At 41.9% G+C, this 24,357-nt stretch overlaps 1 protein-coding gene across 2 annotated transcripts in view; it reads left to right on the top strand.

Annotated features, from left to right (window-relative positions):
- The window catches only part of CYTH3 (cytohesin 3), a 72,784-nt gene extending 48,725 nt beyond the window's left edge, over positions 1-24,059 (top strand). The window contains exons 6-14 of one of the 2 annotated variants that reach the window (XR_008327456.1): positions 3,934-4,014; positions 5,190-5,302; positions 5,821-5,969; positions 7,178-7,289; positions 16,060-16,136; positions 16,228-16,299; positions 17,009-17,163; positions 17,906-20,350; positions 20,382-24,059. Coding sequence is in view for 1 of the 2 variants with exons in the window: in XM_053364140.1 (XP_053220115.1) it covers positions 3,934-4,014; positions 5,190-5,302; positions 5,821-5,969; positions 7,178-7,289; positions 16,060-16,136; positions 16,228-16,299; positions 17,009-17,163; positions 17,906-17,978 (832 nt within the window). In the remaining variant the exon portion in view is untranslated. Of the gene's footprint in view, positions 1-3,933; positions 4,015-5,189; positions 5,303-5,820; positions 5,970-7,177; positions 7,290-16,059; positions 16,137-16,227; positions 16,300-17,008; positions 17,164-17,905 lie in introns of both variants that reach the window. The other variant, XM_053364140.1, reaches the window with a different exon arrangement.
- The last annotated feature ends 298 nt before the right edge of the window (positions 24,060-24,357 follow it).

The following is a 24,357-nucleotide window of genomic DNA, read 5'->3' as shown; positions in this document are numbered from 1 at the left end:
ATCCAGGGCAGCTGTCTACCAACTCCACCTGGTACGCAGGCTGAGCCCCTACCTGCCCGCGGACTGTCTCGCCAGGGTGGTGCATGCTCTAGTTATCTCCCTCTTGGACTACTGCAATGCGCTGTACGTGGGGTTACCTTTGAAGGTGACTCGGAAACTACAATTAATCCAGAATGCTGCAGCTAGACTGGTGACTGGGGGCGGCCACCGAGACCACATAACACCAGTCTTGAAAGACCTACATTGGCTCCCAGTACATTTCCGAGCACAATTCAAAGTGCTGGTGTTGACCTTTAAAGCCCTAAACGGCCTCGGCCCAGTATACCTGAAGGAGCGTCTCCACTCCCATCGTTCTGCCCAGACGCTGAGGTCCAGCGCCAAGGGCCTTCTGGCGGTTCCCTCATTGCGAGAAGCAAAGCTACAGGGAACCAGGCAGAGGGCCTTCTCGGTAGTGGCGCCCGCCCTGTGGAACGCCCTCCCATCAGATGTCAAAGCGATAAATAACTATCTGATATTCAGAAGACATCTTAAGGCAGCCCTGTTCAGGGAAGTTTTTAATCTGTGATATTTTACTGTATTTTTGGTTTCTATGGAAGCCGCCCAGAGTGGCTGGGGAAACCCAGCCAGATGGGCGGGGTACAAATAATAAATTATTATTATTATTATTATTTATTATTATTATTTATTATTATTATTTATTATTATTCTTGCACTCAGCTGAAAATACTGCATTTTTTTTACTCTGAACTAGTCTTAAACCTTCTGCATTTACCACTTGCTTCTTATAGTGAACCAGATTTGCATGCAGGACAACAAATAGTTTTGAATAATTTTTTATGTAACTGACAGACGGAAAATCGGAAGTCCTTTTTATTCTTCTCTTTTCTCTCTGTCTTTTCTTCTTTAAGTTCGTTCTTTTTATCTTCTCTCTTTTTTCTTTTGTTTTCCTTTGGTGTCCTCTGCTCTGGACCGTTATTGGGGTCTAAGGATTACACACACATGGGTGGGTGGGTGGAAGGACTCTGAGTGAGAAGTCAGAGAAGGGAAGACTTCCCAGGGTGAAAGGCTGGGAGAAGAAAGGAAAGCTCTCAGGCAAGAGCTGGGAGGGCCCACCACTTGGTGTGAGACGGGGCTTAATGGCTACCTTTGAGAGAGGACTGTGTTTTCTTTTCTCTTTCTCTGTTTTTGTGTTTCGTTTTAGAATAGTTTCTTTTATTGTATCATGAAAAAAGCTTTAATAAGAGCTTATAAATGGATAACAAATAGTGCCCGGTTGCCATAGATGGCAAGGCATTGCATGCAGGCACTAGCTGGTCCACCCATTAGCAAGGTGAGGTGGTAGCCTCAGGTGGCAGATCCAGCCTCCTCTGCTGCCTCCTACCTCCTCCTCCTCCATGCCCAGCCACCCCCTTTGCCACTACCTGCCACTTCGGAGGCAGCAGCAGTGGAGGGTGGGGGAGGGGTGTCAGGGTGGGAGCAGCATTTTCTGTTTTGCCTGAAGGAAGCTGGCCCTGTGGAAGTGAGTCAGTGGACTGTCATTGGCAAGGGCAGGGAGACCAGGACAGCAGTTCAACCTCCCTCCCAGGAGAGGGAAATCCCCTCTTTTGAACCCAGCATAGGATTGCAGTGGACCTCTGGACAAGGGACAGAATTTTCTACCCCTCCTCTACCAGCTTCCACCCTGCTGGAAAATACAGACTAGAAATGGCTGTACCATGTCCAGATAAGGTTGAAGTTGTGTACTGTATAACCAAGAGGGAAACCTAGAGGTATTTCTCCGAAGGATTCTTCTTGAGTGTATTTTCTAAATAACGTTAATTACTTTCTTTATTCCATTCCCATTGAGGATAAAAACATTCCTGTTGATGCGTTGATCTACTAATTTCCCCTTGGCAAGAGCTTCTATTGTATTTATAACAGCAACAACTTGCTCACATCCTATTTAATGAGTGGAGTTTTCAACATATTAATTAAAATACTTGAAAAGGTTTGTTATGTACACTTAAGGAGGCGATTCAGGCACCTGTTTGCTTTAGAAACCCGCCTACCTGTTGTTGAGTTAGAAGCTGATCTGCAACATTTTCATTTAATGATGTGATTCAAACACACCCTAAGGATTACAGGGCATCTGAGTCCAGTAGTATTGAAATTCACAATGGTGCTGAGTCAAAGACTCAGTTGTATTACCAATTTTCTCTTTCTTAAAAAAGAATAAAACAAGCATAGTTCATAATTCATGCCCTTATATGAGTTTACATTTTGTACAGTGCATAGGAGAATAAAATGTAAGTTGCTTATTAAAATATTAAATTGACCGATGCTCTTCTGCTGCACAGCTTTAATAATTCATAATGGCACTGGACTGAGATTTCCAGGTTTGATTTAAAGGGGAAAAATTTTCTAGTCCTTATGACTGTAATGCCAAGTTTGAAAATGTAATGGCAAACTGAAGCCCAAGCTCATTCTTTCTTCCTAACTTCTGGGAATTCTGGGAAGCCTGTAAGTCTGGGAATTGCATGTTTGTTCCATTGCCTTTGAGATGGGAAACTGCATGTACAAACAAGTTGCTTGTATAGCTTTTTACTCCCACTACAGGCGACTGAGAACAAACATTGCTCATATTCGGTTCAACGTGACTGCCAGTTCAGATACAGAGGGTTCTTGGGTCCTGCAGGTGACTACTTGCAAATTGAACTTATTTGCACCTTGTTTGAAAGCAAGCCAGAAGAAGTTGAGTTCTGCGCTGGCTGGATACTTGATGCATTTATTGCCGTTGTTAAATATGTATCCTGCAGTTTTCAACAAAAATTCCTTCTCTCAGGGCAGCTAACAGCATGGTTATTTGTTAAGGAGGGCATTGCCTTGGACTACCTCAAATTGGATGTTGTCTGGCCTATGCTAAGCATGGATGTCCTTGTTGAGTGAGTGGTTACTCCACAACTTTAGCCCTGCTTTAAGTATCATCATATTCTGGATCCCTGCTTCCCCTTCTTGTGTACATGTGGTTATTGTGCAGGATCATCTGAGGAACAATGTTGGTATATGACACACAAGTGCCACGCCTCTTAACTGGGTCAGCTTGGTGTGCATCCAGTATTTCACTGTGGTTGGGGAACTGGATGTGGGAATAGTGTTGGGCCTCAGTCAAGATTCAAGTTCTAGGCAATGGGGTCCTGAGACCAGGAGTTGGGTGTCAGTCAGCCCTCACGGGCTAAAAGTGAGTGTGGTCTGAAACAGGCAGAGGTCAGGTAGCAGTGAAAGGATCAAAGGGAGCAGGAGCGTAGACAGCCATCCCTACCATTTTAGGCAGTTGAATTTGGGGGCAACAAATAGTTGGTTATTTAATTTATTATTATTGTGTTTTTATTGCCAGGGGATAGCAAGAGGCACTTGTGAGATTTTCTGCCGCAGGTGCAAAAGTAACTCAACTGGCCTTGAAAATCATGCAGCCTGATTGTGGAGGGGAGGATTTGCTGCTCCCCTTTAGGCAGCCAAGTGTCTTGGGTCAGCAGGGAGTCTCACTGTGCAAAAGATGAGTGCTGTAGGCTTAAGGAGCCAGCTCTGAGGCTGGGGCTTTATAGGACCTGGGACAGGTGGGTGCAGCAACCTACAAGGCAGTTCCAGAGTTAAGTTCTGCAGTGGACATTTGAGTGCTGGTGCCATAAGAGATAAGGCACTGGAACCTGAGTGCTGGGAAGCCCTAGTTCAAGTCACACATGTATGTATCTATGCACACCAATGCCACCTAGGTAGCAGAGGCTAAGCAAGAGAAGGGACAAAGGACCATTGGGACACCTGTTATTGATGAAGCCCAGATTCCCTTTGGTCATGTGAGCAGCCAAACCTTGTGGATAGGCAGGCTGGGTAAAAAAGAAGTCAGAATATTAAAATGAATTGCCGCTGACATTTTACTCTGTGTGTTTTATTTTACAGGGATGACTTTAATATTAAAGTACTTCAGGCTTTTGTTGAACTCCATGAGTTTGCTGATCTCAATCTTGTACAAGCCTTAAGGTGAGCACACTAAAAAAACCCTCTCTTACAACTTTTTCCTAAATATATTTGCAATTTTTAAGCAGAGGCCACAAAAATAACAGAATCTGCTCCCCCCAATGCCTCAATTTGGTGAGCAACACAAGTAACAGTGTGTGTGTGTGTGTGTGTGTGTGTGTGTGAGAGAGAGAGAGAGAGAGAGAGAGAGAGAGACTGAAATGTAAGGTTACGAATCATATAGCTAAAGAAAATAAGAATTCCAGGCCATGTTGATAAGTCACAGCAAATAGTGTTAGAGACTACCTTGACCTATTATGGTTTGAACCTTCACCACTGATAACACAATGTTACCCAAAACAGTAAATAACTCCTCTTTCAAGTTTTGCATGCTGTTAAATGAAGCATATAGGTTTTGTTGCCTAAATAATTCAAATAATAAATCAAATAATTTGTTTCATGGTGCATTTCAATAATGTATTTTGAAGGGTCAAAGGAGTGTTATAAGCAGAGCAGCATTGCTGGCAATAGTGTTAATGAACTCTGTCAGAACTCACCCAGGTGGAGATGAGTGATTACTCTAGTTGCCTTTGGACTTAATGTTAACCCATAGCATTACAGGAATGGTTGTGCAGTGAGGAAATTGCAAGCTTCTTTTTCCAATTAACTGTACTTTTGTGTTGTAGCCAAATCCTAAACCATGGTCAATCTTAGTTTACTAATGCAAGCCAGTTTCATAAAAGCATGGTATGATATTGTTTAGTTTAGTAAGTCCTAGTTAGTACTAACTGTGGTTTGTTTGAGTCAGATGTTATGAGTCATGACAAGATATGATTAGTCTAAAACAGAAGTGAAAGGTCCCAGAACTGTCCATGTGGCCACACCGGACAAGAGGGAAGGGAGGAACACATACCATGATGCTGGGTTGGGTGTAATATTAAGCCAGGAAGCATGGTTTTCTCCCACAATACACAAGTGGAGAGCCCTCTTGGGCACAGTCGTAGTAAACCATTAACTGTGGCTCATTGTAACACATGACTGGGGCATCTGATTAACGTAAGCTGCTAGGCTACCAATTTTATTTTGGAAAAAACTTGAAATCAGCACTGATCTACAGAGACATAGTGTTTGATAGTGTTGTAGCAAGAGATACTGTGGTGGGTGATATCTGACATGCAAGTTAATGTATATCTTTGCAGGCAGTTCCTGTGGAGTTTCAGGCTTCCGGGAGAGGCTCAAAAAATAGATCGCATGATGGAAGCTTTTGCTTCACGTTATTGCCTTTGTAACCCTGGAGTCTTTCAGTCTACAGGTTAGTGGTGATGGCTTTCCTAGCCTGATTGTGTTTATTGTGTCAGTAATATTGGGTAAAAATTGGATGACAAGAAGTAAGCTAGAAACCTGTAACAATCTTGACTGGAGAGAGCACAGGAGTCCAAGCTCATTTCTCTGGCTCAGTGTCTCCACTGAGACCCATGGTTCCTCTCAAGAGACCCAAGTGGGAGAGGTGAACTCTTCATCTCTTTAGTCTAGCCTGCTTTGGAATGTTATTTAATGGTAATTAAGTTATGGGAAATTGAGACTAATTTGTGAGTGGTTCAGGCATGCTCTTTTCTAAAAGCAGTAAATCTTCATCACTTTAGCTACCTCTTTTCTGGCATACATAAGAACTTTGGGTGGGTTCAAAGCTCCGGTTGCAAAGTGTGGCTTATCACCATTGGGGTTTTGGGAGAAGAGAAGGGGCTTCTCATGTCCTTGCTTTCTTATTAATAACTAGCCATGGGCTGGTTTTACGAAGAGTAATCATTCCACTTTGATGTTGCATTTCAGATACATGCTATGTGCTATCCTTTGCAATCATTATGTTAAACACTAGTCTACACAACCACAATGTCAGAGACAAACCAACAGTGGAGCGGTTTATATCTATGAATCGAGGTATTAACGAGGGCGGGGACCTCCCCGAGGAACTGCTGCGGGTAAGCTGCTTTTACAACGGCAAGTGTGCCGACTTTCTGCTTTTGATGTGGGGCCAAGAAACAAGTGCATCAATTTTGGCACTGATCTCTTTGGGAACCAACACAGTAGGATTTATTATCATGTAACATTGGATCTCTGGAGAAAGAATTCTCTCAGTAATGCTAGGTTGAGAATAGCTGGCTTGCCCCCAAGGACAGCAATCAGTCTTTAGGGACTGTGCTGGGAACTGAACTGGGGTTTCCCCAGTCTCCAGGTCCACCACGCCAGCCACTACTTTACACTTGCTTTTGTTCAGTTGTGTTTATACTTTATGCAGCATTTTGAACTAACTCTCTTGTGTGAGCAAGGGGCCATTAACTGTAATGTCCTCCACACATCTACATAACTGACATTGGTACATAAGAAGCTGAGTGAGACCTCTAGTCCATCTAGCTCAGAACTGCCTGTGCTGTGTGCAAGTGGCTCTCCAGAGTTTCTGGCAGTCCTAAAGTGGAAATGCCAGGGATTGAATCTGGGGCCTTTTTGCATGCAAGATGTGCTCTACTATGGAGCCTTTCCTGGATAGGAGCTCCATCTCTGAAGATGAACAAATGCTTCCAACACAAATGGTTAACTGTACATTCACCTATCATGGTTGTTATGTGTTGACCAAGCTGGCCTCTGCTTCTTCCCTCATATTCAACTACCATAGTACCTCTATGTCCTGCATATATATATATATATATATATATATATATATATATATATATATAAATAAAACGAGTGTGTATCTTGCAGGTAGATGCTTCTTCCTGCAGATTTCCAAAGTAGAACTACTATTTTCCAAGGAAAAATCTCATTAGCCTTTTTGCTTTCTCTAAAGTGGGTGATTCTCAAAGTGAGAGATTCATGCAAACCTATTTTGCCTGATTCAGGTGTTTCTTGGTGTGTTTTGAATGGTTGAACATGTTTACAGATTATTTAATTTCCAGTGCTTCCATTTTTGCCTTTTTTGTGACCTACTGTTGAACAATTAACATAACTAGCACAATACATGCTTACCTTGCCCATGAAAAGTGCAAAATTATTTGCAAATATGACCGTGCAAATAGTTTCTCTGAAAATAATTGGTTTTAGTTTCTCTTTGAGGTGCTTTGACAGAACCTGCTGGCTGCACCTTGCAGCCCTGGCAGTGGTGTTAAACTTTTCCTCTCCTGTTTTCTTCCAGAATTTATACGAAAGCATAAAAAATGAGCCCTTTAAAATCCCAGAAGATGATGGGAATGATTTAACTCATACGTTTTTTAACCCAGACCGAGAAGGTTGGCTGCTGAAATTAGGTCAGTAAGTGGATAATTTCCCTGATACTTTATTTTGTGTATTAGCATGTGCTGCTTTTGTATTCCCCCCCCCCGCCCCACTATTACGTTGAAAATTTAATGCAATGGAATCAGTATTAGTTTCTGCTCAAATATTGCCAACCACTTTACATAATTCTTTTGTCTTATTACTACTTTATTATCCTCCTACTTCACAACTTTGAGTGAAGTTTGATTTCCAGCTTCTTGGGGTTGAAAACCTCAGCCGAAACCGAGTCCCGGCTCTTTCTTTTGTAAAGGTAGCAGAATCTGATAGATTACAGGGTTGTTGTTGTTTAAAAAAAACTTTAAACCTTTTCCAATAATGCTGTTGTGTTGATTCACAATTAGGTTTTCTGTGCGGTCACACAAAAGAACACACCTCTCTCTTCCAAAGGTTATTCCTGTATGTCTTTAGTCCCCCCCCCCCAAACCCTGGTACTTGTTTATTTCTGTTGGTTTGATTTTTGGCTATGATTTTTTAATGAGTGGTTTAAATGTGCCTTCTTGTTTTCCTTATGGCCTATGACCTATCACCTTTCTGTTCTGTGACTGGCTGTCTCTGCTTATTCTGCATTAGGAGGTACGTAACTGATGGCTTTCTATCCCCTCTCTCTTGTTCTGTTGCTCATTCTCTCTTTGATTTTACCCTCCCCGCCTTCCTCCTTGTCTTCCTCGTTGCTCAGTTTCCATTATTACAGCATTTGTGGGGTTACCATGCTTGTCACTTAATACCACTAACCTTAGTCTGGCGAAGCCAATGGGATTCTGCTCATGCATAAGAGCACAATTGTTAGCTGCTAGCTCACGTTTGAAATGCTCAACACTTAGCAGTTGACGACCTCGATATTCAGTACCAGTTCTGTGCAGCTTGATCCATATGGGATTGGTGAGCTAAGTGCCCCCAATTTATTCATGTATCTATAAACAAACAAACGTACCCTATCTGTTTTCCCAACAAAGTTTATTGTAACTTTCCCCTCTACCCTTGATGCCTCTGTGACAGGCTTGGACAGTTACAGAGAGCTACTGTAACCCTAAAAATAATCATGCAAAGACATTAAGTGTCATGGACTTACCACAAGACTCTAAATTAGAGATTTTGGATTAGTAAGTGGAAACGGTTGTGGCTGCTTGTTTAGACACAGATGTCTACATGAATGGGAAAAGCAGTGTCGGTTCTGAAGAGAAGCTCTAGAATCATTTCGCAGGAAATAAATCCGAGAGGAAGGATTCTTTAGACAGTATCACACACAACCTTCATGTGCTTCAGAAATAGAATCGTTCTTGTAAGGAAACAGTATGTTAAGATGTTAGCACTTCTTTTCTTTTTTTGAATAAGTATTTCCATCTGAACTGTATAGTAAGTCCAGGAGCCTATTTGTTCCGTGCACATTTTTATGTGTATGTTAAAGAGTTTATTTGAACAAAGCTGGAGACCTCCTGAGTCAGTAGGAACCTGAAACTTTTGGCAGCTGGTTGGTGTTTCAGGGCCAAAGTGTGCGGAGTCCATTCAGGCTCTTTTGAAATGTGAGGTAGCTTAGTTACAAACGTGGTCTTAATGAGACAGTCTCGCCAAAGATCAGGTTTTGTTTGGTCACCAGTGAATTTAGACTTTGCTTCTGCATTGTTTGTTTTAAAATGCTGATATAAAGGCCTAATCCCAACCAGGTTCAGAGGCAGCTTTGGGTTGTTGTTGAAAATAAGGTGCATTGAGACCCCCCTTGACACTTTTTCCATAAAGACTGGCCAGAAGTCTGATGTTTGTATTCTCCTAGTGTAAAGTTGCCTTGTAATCAGGGGGGCCAACTTGAATAAAATATTGGGAAGGGGCGGGTAAGCCCTGCCCTGCATAATTGAACACAAGATGTAGTGCGCACACACTATTTGAAATGCAGTGCCCATCCACTTTGGGGGCCCCCAGCCCCCAGCTGTTATAGGTCCTGGTCAAAGAATACACCATGTTTATTTTAAGAAGTTTAACATATAATCGCTTTATAATTGTTTAATCCTACTTCTTCTTATCTTTCTTTACATAGATCAATCGCCTTCTATAAAGCATGACAGTGACTGTATTGGAGTGTGTGTGTTTGGAAGGAGACAGCAGACTGGGAAAAGCTAGCCAAAGATTTTCCTAGCAGCATCAGACTCTAGTTTATTTTGGGTTAGTTTGCAGGCATTGCATAAGGATTAATTGTGGGCCAAATGAGGGGGTGGTGGCTGTAATAAAATCCCTCCTTCTGCCCTTTCTAGTAGACATTCCAGCTGGACAAAGATCTCACAGGCGACAGATCCCGGGATGCAATTCTTCTGTACCAGAATTGTTTTTTCTTCTAATAACACTGTCTGCTGGCAATAGATCAGCTAAACTGTCTAGTACTAAAGCATTTGTTGTACTTAGCTGAGGTCTGGCTTTAATATTTTCCTCTTGTGCTCAAGCGGTAAATATGTTAGCTTCTTGGGTTTATTTTTGGCCACTCTGAGGCTTTTACTGAAGATGAACTATTTTGCAGTGGGAATTAGAATGTGGAAGGGTGGAGCATCATCTGCCTTCTTTCTACTGTGCCAATTTCTGCACAAACTGGTGCCTTCCAGATGTTTGGGCCTTGGCTTGCCTGGACCTGATGGAGGGCACTAGGTTGACGATGCTTGTGATGTGTCAGTAATGATTCCCAAAGCCTTTTATTTTTCTTGTAAGGGAATGAGTCAACTACTGTACTTGTCCAAATTGGTGTCCTTTTTACCAGCAAGTTTTTTACCAACATTTTGTGGAAAGGTCCACTGTTCAGGATATGCTTTTACACAGACATGGTAGCTGTTAAATCCTACCTCATTTACCATCTTTTTTCATCATAACTCTTGGTGAAGCTTTTAGGTCTCCTTGATACAAGATACCTTTCTTTTTAATTTAATACCTACGAATGAAGGACATTGTTCATTTTTTTCGGTGCTCTAAAGTTTCACTTAGCTGCTTTTATTGATTTCCTTATACAGTAATGTGACTTCTCTAATCTGCAAGGTGTGTATGTTTGTGTGTGTGTGTGATGTTTTATCCTTCCTGTTGACTCTTCTTTCCCTTTCCATTATTAACTGACCTTATGCTGTGAATGGGGTACTACTACTACATATGATTTCCAGATGACCTGTCACTTGGTTTGCTTTAAATGTTTGCCTCTAGAATTATCCATTAATTTTATAACATGCTTGCTCTGTTTGCGGAGGGAAGACAGATTGCTTTGGGAGATGCTCCTTCTTTTCAGCTGTCAGAGTGAGGATGATAGGAAGGGAGAGCAACACCTTATGCCAGAATAGTCCCTGAAAAGCAAGACTTTTATTGGGCTCCAGTTTAACTGCTTAGGTCTGCTCTGCTCTGTACATAAACACACAAAAATTGGCTTCCTTTTGTCTTTTACCTGCTTCATCTCCTCCCCTGTTATTTTTATTGATGGCTGTAGAGTGAGTAATGCTCAGGTTTCCTTCTTCTGAAAAAGAAGTCTGGACTCTCTATGTAGAGAGACATTAGAGAAACAGTGTGATTTATCTCAGTAGAGTATTATGAACATTGAAGCAGACTGGCTAAGGTGTCGGGCAATGGATCAAATGGAGTAGACTGGGCTCACAACTTGAGTGCCTTCTGCCAGATAACAAGAGCACAATAAGGAAATGTTACATTTTTCATGTCCTGGTGAACCCCAAGAATGCCAAGTTCTTCCCCAGCATTTTGGTTTTTGTATATTGGCTGATTCAGCCCTGGCATCCATTGACTTGACTGTTCTTGGATTCCATTGACTTGAATGTTCTCTGATTCCAAACCGAGATAAACATTTGCGAATGTTGGCTCTTTCCTGTTTGTTATCTGCATGCCACCACCTCTTGGCACTAGTTCAAGTTAGTAGTCTTTGCCATTAATTTTGAAGAGTAGTTTGATCAAATTTACTGTTAAGATGTAAGGATCAAGATGTGGTTTAACTTGTAGAGGCTCTTACGTTGAGTCAACATGCAGCGCACCACCAACTTGACTTCATCAAGTTCTGCATCTTAGCCTTCCTCTGTTTCTGCTCCTTGACCACACCCAACAGAAAAATGTTATTTTGACTTGTTAGGACTATGAAACATAGGCTTGCATGTGGTAGGAAACTAGAAATACACATGAATGGAATGTAAGAGCAGCACTGGGCTACGTCTGTGAGCCCTGTAATCCCTTTATGTGCTATAAGCCACCCAGAGTGCTGGGGAAACCTAGCCAGATGGGTGGGGTATAAATAATAAAATTATTATTATTATTGCTTTTGCTTTTAAAGTCATATTGGACATAATATAGCCTCTAACTTTAAGAGCTTACATTGCAGAGCAGTTTGAGAAAACTGCAGGATATCCAGCATATTCCTGTAATTGTTCTGCAGTTCAAGATCTTGTTTGTTTATTTTTACAATGTATTGTGCCAGCAACAAGCTCAGAGTGACAAAGCATTGTTGACCAAGGAAGAGCTGCAGATGCTTTTATAGCTGTGCCCTGGATTGAGCAGCCTGAGTCACTTAAAATGATTAATCCTTGGGTGAACTATACTGTTTAATGAGAGACTGATGTTCACGGTGTTCAGTAATAAGATCAGCTGTGCTGAGAGTGAAGGCTAATGGGATTAAATAGCGGGTAAATGGATGAGGCACAGGAGGTGATGCAACTCCTAAAATCTCTTAACTGCAGAGATACGAAACCTTCAGAGTGAGAGCATCAAATCCATATCTGCAAATGATTTCTTGTCTGAGGTCTGTTGATGCTTAGAACACAAAAGTACCAATATTATGGACCTTGTTATAACACATTTCTGAGGTTTTTCTCTCCTTATATTTGTATCACCTGTTGACCACAAAATAGGGGTGCTAAAGTGTGAATGGTGTGTGTGTGTTAGAGAGAGAGAGAGAGAGAGAGAGAGAGAGAGAGAGAGAGAGTTTTCCCAGCCTTCCTCTCCATGTTTGTGTGCCGAGTGGTGTTTCTGTGATAATTGGTTAGTGATAAAACAGATTTGAGTTTGCAGTCCTATTATCAGTGAACTAATCTCTAATTAGAAGCGTATAATCTTGTGAATTTACTCCTAATTCTATTGATTTACTGATTAGGTTAGTTTATTTGTACCTAGTCACTCCACCCTCATGAAACAAAAGTTTTTACAGTATGAAAGTAATGAAAGCAACGTCAATAGAAGTTTGAGTCAAACAAACTACAACATAAATATAAAATGCCAAATTTTCCTGGCCATTACATGTCCCCCTTTTTAAAAGGAAAAACAATTTACTTCCTTCAGATTAAGAAACTTGTGTAAGTAACTTGCGAATCCAAAAATCAATCAGTCTCTCTTCCTTTCATCCAGTGAGCAACTTGTGCTTTTGGAAAGTGGGGCACATAAGATGAATAAGAAATCTATCAGACAATGCCACCTTCTCTCTATCTCTTTCTGATGTGTGTGTTCTTAAGTGCAGAAAGTACAGTGACATTATGAGCAAGGTATAGTGGCTACTTGTGGTCCAATGTAGGGAAAAATGCATATCCCGCCTCCACCCTCAAGCTGACTGTCAGTCCACCAAAATCCAGTTGGGTTGGGGTTTAATTAGTGGTGAGGAAAAGCCACTCTGCAAAGATTAATTTTGTTCTTTGATATTTGAGTGCAAAACTGTTGTCCAAGCAAGGTGCTTTCATGGGGTCTGATAGCTTGCCCATTAAGAATAAAAGTGCATATTGACTTACTGTCTGTAGAGCCCACTTTTCACATTTTAGGCAACCCAAATTTTATACATTTGTATTACCCACATATAACCCTCAAAAATATTAAAATGTTCACAGTTTAAATATCACAGGCACACTGGTTAAGTTGTAAGGTAGTGATTCGAAATAAAACCAGCAATACTGTAATCTAGACAACTGTTGGCATGCTTTGATACTGATTTTGTACAAGCAGGTTTCCTCTACCTTCAGTGAGAGCATAGAGACTGTATCCATCAAACAGATATATAGTTGGCAGCTTTGTAGTGCATCCTGTTTTAAAATAGTCAAGCACAATAAGAAAATTGGTGGCTGTGTATGTGAACTGGACTAGCCTGATAAAGCAAGTTTAGCTGCTCCTTTGATTATCTGAGCAAACTAGTTTGGATGCCGTGACAATGTTGTGATTTAGTGTCAGCTCCTATCTGACGATGAGCTTCCGGAGAAGAGCTCCACTACTTTTAACATATGCCGGAAAGGGAAGTTGGGGTCTTGGTGGTTCACCACTTCATGCTGAGTAAGATATATTTTGCAGTTTGAGGATGTCTTGTGTTCCTTTTCAAAGACATGGCTAAATTATTGCACGTTACATGTGCGTGTATGAAGAAAAATGGAAAAGGTGGTGATCTCTGATCAGCGCCCATTCAAGATGACTTTTGCATATTAAGCAAGAACTGCCCGTGTGTGTGTGTGTGTGTGTGTGTGTGTGTGTGTGCAGCCTGATCCTACATGAAAGTACTTTGGTCACTAGGTCTTACCACCAAGTAATGGTGTATAGTCTGTTCGCTGTAAGAGACTAACAGTGGAATCGTATTCATGTTTGCAAAGAAGAAGAGGTGCCATCTTGTGCCCAAGATTGGGGGGGCGGTGCTTGTGATGTCATTATGCACAACGTTGCATCATCAGGAGGAGGCCGAGCACAGAGCACAGTGCAGCGTAGTTCAATGGCTGATTTCTCCTGAGTGCAAGAGAGGAAGCTGCACCACACTGGACTCCCCTATCAGCCTCCTCCTGCAATGTCATTCGTGTGTTGCATGTATGATGTCACACAAGCGCAACACGCATTGTCAGGAGGCGGCTGATCAGGGAACACAACACAGTGCGGCTTCCTCTCTCATGCTCAGGAGGAGCCAACCATTGAACTGTGCCACGCTCGGCCTCCTCTGCCCCCTCAACATCAAGGAGGCTCAGCTTCCTGCCAGCAAATACTGAGGTGGCCACAAACCCCTCTGCCCCTAGGAGTGGGCACACCTGCAAAAAAGTAAGTCTTAGTGTTCAGTGAGGCATCTTCAGAGACAAGCATGTGTAGGGTTGTAGTTTTGTTGTAGTATCAGGCTGTAATATATTGTAGTAAAAATACAGTGGTAGCTTGGGTTACATACGCTTCAGGTTACAGACTCCACTAACCCAGAAATAGTACCTCGGGTTAAGAACTTTGCTTCAGGATGAGAACAGAAATTGTGCTTTGGCGGCGCAGCGGCAGCAAGAGGCCCCATTAGCTAAAGTGGTGCTTCAGGTTAAGAAGTTTCAGGTTAAGAACGGACCTCCGGAATGAATTAAGTACTTAACCCGAGGTACCACTGTACTGGGCTTTTTTTGGATGAAACAATATAAATTTGATAAATAAATAAATTTAAGGGGTGTTTTTTAAAGTTGTCTATTGGGTGTATTGTTTTGAGCATTTTGTGAAGCAGCTTATACATCCTGAAAAGGAACACATAAATAATTTTTTTGAGCCACTTCTAATGTTTGGGCATACAGTGATTCTTCATATGGAATTTAAAATAATTACTCTTTCATATATCTTCAGAAGCTGGTCTGAATGGGAAGAATTCCTCTGTTTCTTAAAGAGGAATATGAAAAACTGTCTCTAATTCCTCTTCCCCATCCCTCCACCCTTGCACAGGTGCCTGGATCACACATACTCATTCACATGGCCATCAGGTGTACTCACAGAACAGCATATGTTACTGCCAGCCTGAATGTCTGAGCTGGCACCATTTGCTGAAGTGGAAACTGTTCTGTTTGAAGATCATATCCCTGAGAGGTGATAGGATAGCCAAATATATTCACATGGAAGATGGAGGAAGCTTTTTTCCTGCTGCTCCAGAGAGTAGAATCTGAACCCATGGATTCAAATCACAAGAAAGGAGATTCTGACTAAATATTAGGAAGAACTTTTTGACATAAGAGCTGTTTGATCATGGAATGGACTACTTTGGAAGTGGGTGGAGTCTCCTTTCATTGGAGGTTTTTAAACATAGGTTGGATGACTTATCTGTCAGGGATTCTTGAGCTGTGATTCCTGCACTGTAAGGGATTGAACTAGATGGCCCTTGGGGTCTGTTCCAGGTCTTCAGTTCTATGATTCTGTTATCTATTCTGTTCTGCTGATTCTACATTGAGAATGAATTAGAAATGTAGAGAATGTGTACAGTGGTACCTCTGGATACGAACGCTTATGGTTGCGCACGCGTTAGGTTACGAGCTGTGCTAACCCGGAAGTAATTGCTCCCGGATGTGAACTTTGCCCCGGGATGCAAGCGGAAATCATGGACCAGAGGCACGCACGCGTAGCGGAAGATGCGCTTTTGCTAATGGTGCCTCATGTTAAGAACAGTTTCAGGATAAGAACGGACCTCCAGAACGAATTAAGTTCATAACCAGAGGTACCACTGTACTTGTCCCCCCCCCCCCTTTTGGTAAGAAAGGGTTTTGATTGGGGGTGGAGGGGGGAAAGGGACAAGAATTTCCATTTCAGATGCAGTGGGGAAGATGGCATTCCAAAACCATCACCTTGTAATATCAAAAGGATATTCCCAATAACCCCTTACATTCATTCAACCTTGACTCATATGTTTGCTTTCACCGAAGCCTGTCTTTTGACAAGCCTAACCATTTAATGAAGTAACAAGTTAACCCAATTCCTGTTTGTCTGCCGCACAGAAGCTTGGCATGATCTGGTGTAACTTGAAGGTGCTTTATGTCTTTACAGGCGGAAGAGTGAAAACATGGAAAAGGAGATGGTTTATACTGACAGATAATTGCCTATATTATTTTGAATACACAACAGTGAGTATGCTGGGTTGCAAATCATAATGTCACTTCTTCCAAGCGCAAGCTCGGGGCTGTTTACTGAGCACTGTCTTTCCTGGACTTGTAGGACAAAGAACCCAGAGGAATTATCCCTTTGGAAAATCTCAGCATAAGAGAAGTTGAGGATCCGAGAAAACCGGTAAGGCCTTCTCCTTCTTCATGAGATACCATTCTGTCCTCTGCTTTGTAAACACAGGAAAAATCCAGATGAGCTGCATAAGAGCACAGCTTTGATCTTAATCAGCTCCTGTTTTTTTGAATAGTGATAGTACTGGAGGCGTCCTTGGCGGAATGCTTCTCTAATATGATGTCCTCTTAAATGAAACTCATTATTTTGTACTATAATCCAACCTTATAGCAAATCTATAATTCTGTGCAACTCTGCCTTTCTGTTTAAAGATTTGGAAAAACACTAAATTAGAGAGAGAGAATTGCACATATGCCGTAAGAAGCCCTTGACCAGAATAGGCTGGATAGGACAAGAGAAATGACATAAAGATAACAAAAAACCAGGGTTGGTCTAATATAAATAAAGCATAGAATATTTGCTGGGGGAAAGCCTTATTTGGTGTCTCAGTAAAGTGAAGAAACCGTACCTCCAGATTAGCAACAGCAACAAAAAAATCCCTAGGCTAGTCTGATTCTTGCTTACTCTTAATTAGTGATACTTTCCCCATGTTTGGGATGTGCCAAACTTCCAGACACTGCTTTTAATACCCATTTTGCAGTTTGTTTTCAAACTCAGTTTCAAAGACTGGGGCTGATCTTACGTCTTTTTCAATTCATTATATATTCATTATATATCATTTCGCAGTAAGACTACCCCATATGTGTTTCTGTTTCCCTAGAACTGCTTTGAGTTGTATAATCCCAGCCATAAAGGACAAGTCATTAAAGCTTGTAAGACGGAAGCAGATGGCAGAGTGGTAGAAGGCAACCATGTGGTTTACAGGATATCTGCCCCCACCCCTGAAGAAAAAGAAGAATGGATCAAGTCAATCAAGTGAGTTCTCTCTCTAACACAGAAGTGCAACTTTCACCTAAAGCAGTGGTTCCCAATTAGCTAAGTACTGCAAACTACCTCTTTCTCAAAAGCCAAGCCGTGGAGCCCTACTATTGCAAATGTTGATATATTTGGGGTAGTTACATGAATAGTGCCACTGTGCCCTCCAAGATGTCCCAGAGCAAAACTGGGCCACGCTGCTGTGCGAGTCACATGACCTGCGCGAAAGCACGATGCCCCCAAAGGCATGTTTTAATTTTTCTCAGCCTCTTTTCTCTTTTGCAAGGAACTGTAATATTCTCAAAATGGGATTCCTCAGCTTAGAGATGTCTTTTTATATTAAGCAGATTAAAACTAAAATAAAATATGATTTAGCTTAGCCTATGAAACAGCAATGACTTGTGTTTGACTGGAAAGCCAGAATAAGAGACCATTGCCTTACATAGTTTTGTGGATGATGGTTTGTGCTCACTTTGATTTGGTGAGAGGCCTGATTTGATAGACCCTAGTTACAGCTGTTTCTGGAGGCTGCTGCACCATAGATATGGTGAGCAGATAGAACGTGAAAGCAGACAAGTAAGTAGCTTTAATCTAAACCATGGTTTGCCTGTATACATGATTTGGGTTCTAAACTATGGTTAGCACAAACCATGATGTCTAAAACAAATCTCTTTGGAAATTTGTCAGTGTGGCTAGCAAATGTGCATATCTAAAAACTAATTCACATCTCCTGTTCTCTTAGGGCAAGTATCAGCAAGGATCCATTTTATGATATGCTGGCAACGAGAAAAAGAAGAATTGCTAATAAAAAATAGCACTAACAGGGGACTCTTGTGGATCTGCCTTAGCCAAATTGCTAGTACATTATAAAGCCAAGGTAAAGTTCCAAGAAAACAAGACTTGTATTGGAAATGTAGTCACTTTCCTGCAGCATCTACCTTCTCTTTGCCCATTTATAATATTCCATAAGATGCTGGAAGAAGTTTCAAGCACATGGATCTATGTGAACTGAAAATTTGGAAACCTTATGTGCCGTTTTGTGTGTGGCAATGTGTGTCATTGAACCAGGAGGTGATGGTATGTAATCTGTCCCTCTCCTGTTTTGGGGAGCCTGTGTTCTGGAGTGTGACCCGCTGCTGAATCTAGCATTCACAGCTAGCAGATTACTCTTCTTTCTGGGTATGCAAAAGTACTTTTCTCTCCCTTGTTCAAGCCTTCCCTTCCCTTCGCAATGCAGAGGAGTTTGAGCCCTGATTCAGCTCACATCCGGTCTCTGGTGCTTTCATTTAGAACCCCCATCCTCCAGCTTATGGAGAGATAGGAAGGTTACACTGAAAAAGAAACAACCACCACAAGCCTGGCAGCTATATGATTAAGAGGCGTCCCTCTCATAAACAGATGGCCGTGCACTGAAAACATGAAGTTCTCGAAGATGAAAAGGTTACAAACATGAGTTTTGGCAGTATCCGTGTAGCTTATCTTTGGTTTTTGGATGCTTTGGAGATGTGTGACATTGCCTCTCCAAGTGTTAGCCTGAAAAGCCTTTCCCAGGTCTCAGTTCTGTCTGGTAACATTCAGCATCATCTTATATTTGTGTAAGGATGTACTAATAATGGTTTGCAGGGCTCCAAAGTTATTCAAAAACACCAGCTTTAATTGTTCTCTTTATTTATTGCCACACAGGAAAATCGAGCAAGATTTTTGTTTTGTTTTTTAATGGGAGCAAGCCAAAAAAGAGAGAGTATATGTGTGTATGCATAATATTAGTTATCCATTGTTAGTAGAGTGTACAGAATTGCCTGAATCCTTGCTGGGCTTTGCATCTTTCTTAATGAAGATGTGTGCATATAGCTGGTTGCTATAGCCAACTGAAAATGATACAGTTTGGATGATCATTCAAGTTTTCATAAGCCATAGTTTATGAAGCTGGCTCCAAGCCCTCCCCACTTTTCACATTCTCCTGTTGTGTGCCAGCTTCCTGTGAAGATTCTGGTTTCTGTTAAACCAGAGTCCCCTGTTGCATCTGAACTCTGGCTTAACGTTGGTTAACAAACCAGGACAATAAGCCAGGATCAACACCTCTGCTGGGTTTGCAGGAGAACAGGGGATGGTGGGTCCTGCTAGCCTGGGGCATGTTCAAGATTTGTGCTAAAGCACAGGTAAATGTGACATGCCAAAATGACCGCTCTGTATGGTTTGAGGATAAGAAGACTCAGATTTGATTCCATTGTACTTCCAAGTACAACCAATAAATAACAGGAATAGGAAATTTGTCTGCAGTGATACCTTGGAGCTTTGAAATCACCTGTCAGTCAGGGATTGCATATTTGTGTTTTAGTAAGCATAAAACAAAAGCCTTAAGATACTGTTTGTATATTGTATGATACTGTTGGTTTATTGTATGTATGTAATTAATATCTGCAATATTCATAGGAGGAAAGCCTTGGCCTGTGCAAGCAGCCACTGCTGTCCTCTCAGGTGGCAGCATCTCTTATGGTTAGAGCTGTAGATATTCTGGGAGGTGAAAAAACTTGATGGGGAAGGATTGTTACAGGATCAGCACTGCAGCCTCATAGGAGAATCTGAATATAAATAGCACAGTGGCTCTAGAAGATAATGGAGGCAGCCTTCTATAGGGTGAATTAAGACATTTTTATTTAGATGTTTCTGTTTGCTGAACTCTGAAATTAGATGTAGATTTGCAGAATCATGACCAGTGGCCATGCTAGCTGGGACTGATGGGAGGTTGGAATTCAACACCACCTGGAGGACCCATAGCTTTGCAGCATTTCACCCTAAGATTGTGGGCAATTATTATTTTTTAAATATTTTACAGAACTCTGATCCATAGTCTGGTCTGGCTTTACGCTTCCCTGGTTTCAGTTTGTCACATGTAATCCCTCAGTGAATTTGTTGAAATTACTGACATTTCTAACCCATCTAATTAGCAACCCTGTTTGCAAATACTGTGTAAATGGAGTAATTGCAGTGTTCCATGAGCTTCTTGTCCACGTGGAAAATAACACACTTCTTAGGGGTAGAGAATGTTTGCATGGCTCCAGATGTTCTTATGTAACTGAATGATTAGGGATTGAAATTGGGCCAAACCTTTTTGCTTGCCCATGAGGCCAGTGAAAGAAATTACCTAATTTGCAGGTACAGCTTTCCATATAGGTGTAATTTTCCAGTATTTTTCAAATACTGGAATCACTTTCAAGATGAAGTTTTATTTTTATCTATTAATTCCCTCAAATTTGTTAGTAGAATGCCTGGGGGCAGGGCAAGTTATGAAAATGTCTAATTTTAATATAGTTATAGTCATTGGTACCCTACCTTGCCAAAAAACATTTGCTGAATGGCGATTTAACCAACAATGGAAAAAAATTCTTTTCTGCCTGCATTTTGGACAGATTACTGGAAGGCTTTTGTATCTTTGGGAAATTCTTTGGGGAGATTGCGCAAATATTTTTTTATCCTTTACCGAGAGATTGTAAATACTAATTTTGTTCCAAATCTCCTTAGGCAGATTTGTTCCAAAGACCTTTTCCCATTCCTGAACATATCCGAGCCTTTACTTCTGCTATTATCCAGCATACTTTGGATAAGTCTTTTGAGTTCTTCCAAGGCTAATCTCTCAGATTGTGTAACTTGCCTCAATTCTGTTCCTCAAACTACTTGAGTTTCTTTACCAGATATTTAAAGGATGCCTTATTTCAAAGGTTTTCAACCTTTTTAGTCCACGGCTCCCTTGACCAACTACATTTTTTGTGCGACATCTGTGGGGCTCAGGAGCCCAGTTATGTCACCCCTAACCTGCAGATTTGGCAGCCTCTCACCCTTTTTCGAACACCCTCCCTTGTGGAGTGTTCCCTCAGCCTCCTCTCCTGTCTCCTCTACTTGGGAGTCCTCTGGGCAGCCGCTGCTACCTCCGCTGGTCTCTGAGCTCCCCCCACCCCAGCCCAAAGAGAGGTGCCTCTCAGAGGCACTGTTCACCTGGGGAGCTTATAGCCAGGGATGCGGCAACAAATAGCTGTGCAAGCCTTTGGGAGGCAGAGACGTGAGAGGGCATCAGAGGAGGGAGGGAAGGAAAGAAGGACAGGCCAGTGTTGTCCATGGCACCCCGGACCATCATTCAAGGTACCCCAGGATGCCATGGCACACGAGAGAGAAAGAGAGAGAACTAATTCATAGGTCTAAGTATGCAGATACCAAAAGATATTTGAGGGTAGAGATTATTTATCCCAAGCATCCTGCTGTTTTTTGCAGTACTGTAATGGTGCAGCTACTCCCATCATGTGATTTCTTATCCAGAGTAGTTTAATGGCCTAACAAGTTTTGTTCTAGCAAACTAAGAAAATTTTGATTGCTCTTTACCATCTGTAACAAACAACCTAGTAATATTCACAAAGATCTGCTTGTGAAGATCCCTCTTCTTCTTTTTCGTTAAACATAGGTAAAGGTAAAGGGACCCCTGATCATTAGGTCCAGTCGTGACCGACTCTGGGGTTGCGGCGCTCATCTCGCTTTATTGGCCGAGGGAGCCTGCGTACAGCTTCTGGGTCATGTGGCCAGCATGACTAAGCCGCTTCTGGCGAACCAGAGCAGCGCACGGAAACGCCATTTACCTTCCCGCCGGAGCGGTACCTATATATCTACTTGCACTTTGACCTGCTTTTGAACTGCTAGGTTGGCAGGAGCTGGGACCGAGCAACGGGAGCTCACCCTGTGGCGGGGATTCAAACTGCCAACCTTCTGATCGGCAAGCCCTAGGCTCTGTGTTTTAACCCACAGCGCCACCCACGTCCCATAGGTGTAAAACATAGGTGTAAGTAAATTCTAGGGTTTTTCCTTCCCAGATAATTAATATCTTTCAGTTGTCTGCCATCTCTTTATAATCCTGAAAAAGTATTTGTAGGAGGGCCAGTGTGGTTTGCCATCTTATTGCTTGGGTGAACCTTCTTTTGCTTTTCTGTCTTTTCTCTATATTACCTTCTCGAGGGAATTCTTTGTTCTTAGCAGACTGGACGTAGGGTTCCTCTGACCAGACCTATCAGGTGTGCCTTCCTTTTCTGAGGAAATACTCTTGCCTCCAGATCCTAGTTTTAACTGGGCAGATCTAGTGCAGACTGATGCTAGAAGGGCCTGATCAATTTGCCCAGTATTTCATTGTCAAATTTCACTAGATCACCCCAAAAGTTCTGCAGAAATCACTGTAAAAATTTTGACCTTTTAAAAATCATGCGCTCCGATCCCTGTTGGCTTTCCACAGCCCTTTTTCTAGCACGTGCATTTAGGAGATTGAATTTAAATGGGTTGGCAATGCCGGTGATTCTTCTCTGGTTGATTTTTGTCTGATTAAGAGTCCTCTGTCAGCAAAGAACATGTAAACCGAGTAACCATGATGCTCTATAAGCATCCTGCTAAAGTGCAGCGCAGCATCCTTTCTCCAGCTATAGAATGGTTGCAGATGTGTGTACGGAACAGTATTAGTAGGGATTGAATTTGAGCCAAAACCTCCAGAGGCCAGTAAAGAAGCAAGCTAATTTGCAGGAGTGGCTTGTGAAAGCTTTTGGCTTTGGTTGAGGTACTAACTTTTTGAAAATACAAAATAAACCTCTTCTTCAACCTAACTCTTGGTCATAGGGAATTGTAGCTTTTGAAAGCAGTGAGAACCGCAGAGGCTGAAAGCAGTGGAGGCAAATGGCATTGGGTACTTCTGTGGGTGTTATTCAGGAAGCTGTCTCCACTTCTGTCCTGTTCACATTCCCTGACCTTGTTCCATGAAGTAATAAGATGATTTGCCCCACCATTCTCTTATTGTGTTATCTGAACTGGGACTCATGGTTATGCACTCTTCTCCTTAATCATGAGCTATAGCACCCCCCCCCCCCATTGTTTGTAGTTAAGGAGCTTAACCATGAGGCAGGTTCAGAAGACATGCTAAGCCACAGGGACCAGGGTGGCACAAAGCGAATGCAGGCTTCCTTCCCCTCAGGAGTTTGCATGGTCCCCCCTAAGCCATAGTCATGCAAACCAGACCCACGAGAACAGAGTGTTAAGCTTAATGCCGTTCCCTTTTGTCCAGTGCTGCTTTTCAAGCCTTGAGGACTCTGGTTTTTGAAGGGGTAAGTTTTAAAAAGCACTTTAAGTTCAGCTGGCCTGACAGGTGCTGAACCTAACCTGAGGGAGGCTGCTGGTTGGTGGGGGGTGGAAGAGAGAATTTTGCTTTGCTCTGTCACTTAAGGTTTTGGATGTGTTGAAGTGTGCAGTACTTTATAAAGTGAGCAGCATTTACAGTGCTTTGTATTAAAAATGCCTATTTTTTAAAAAAACGTAGTACATATCTTTCTAGATATGCTTGCTGGAAGAAAGGTCTCTTGGATCCAGTGCAGATGTAATACTCTCTACTGACCATTGCTTGCAAAATCAAGATGCATCCTCAGAAGCAATAAGCACTCTCTCTCCTCTGCCCACAATTTCCTCTTTGAGAGTGGAAAGCTTAGCATTCCATTAACACTGATGCTGCTCTGGTTGAGGGGGAGAAAGTGTGCTGGCTGTTGGCATGCAAGGAACCAGTGTTACATCTGCACAGGCCATTAGAGCCCACATGCTGCAAACTAACCTGTAGCTCACCACCTTTTCTTTCTATATTTTCTTGAAGAATGTTTCTTATTGACAGTTAAATGTATATACTGTACATCTGTGTATTACTGATTTTGAAGGTTTGTTACTCTTGTATGCCAATGAATTTGCATGGACTATTCTGTATCTATAAACTGTTATACAAATATCTATGGTAATCTTGTATGACTGTTTTAAATCCACTGCAAGTATTTAGTTAACAAAATACATTGCAGAGGGAACTTCATTCTCAAAAATAAAAGTTTGAGTTCCAAGTGCTGCTTTTCTATAACATACACACACTCCAAGCACCTGGAGCCAGAGGCATTTTGTTGTGAAGTGTGTCCCTTGTGGTCCCTTGATAAACGCAGGTTGTCACTTGCGTAGACACACTGTTGGCAATCTTACATCTGAGCATGCAGACATAGGCATGACACTGGTAATTGTACTTAAATCAGACGTACACCCTGTTAGACAATTTACCCCAACCCTCTTTTTCAGCAGTGATGTCTCATGTGAGGGTTGAAACTCATCAACAATCTTTTTTACTTCCAACTCCTTTGGCATATCTTG

The sequence above is a fragment of the Podarcis raffonei genome, chromosome 14 (assembly GCF_027172205.1).
Source record: "Podarcis raffonei isolate rPodRaf1 chromosome 14, rPodRaf1.pri, whole genome shotgun sequence".
NCBI classification, from domain to species: domain Eukaryota; kingdom Metazoa; phylum Chordata; class Lepidosauria; order Squamata; family Lacertidae; genus Podarcis; species Podarcis raffonei.
Note: the sequence above shows the minus strand (reverse complement) of the source record. Positions and strands in the feature narration are given on the sequence as shown.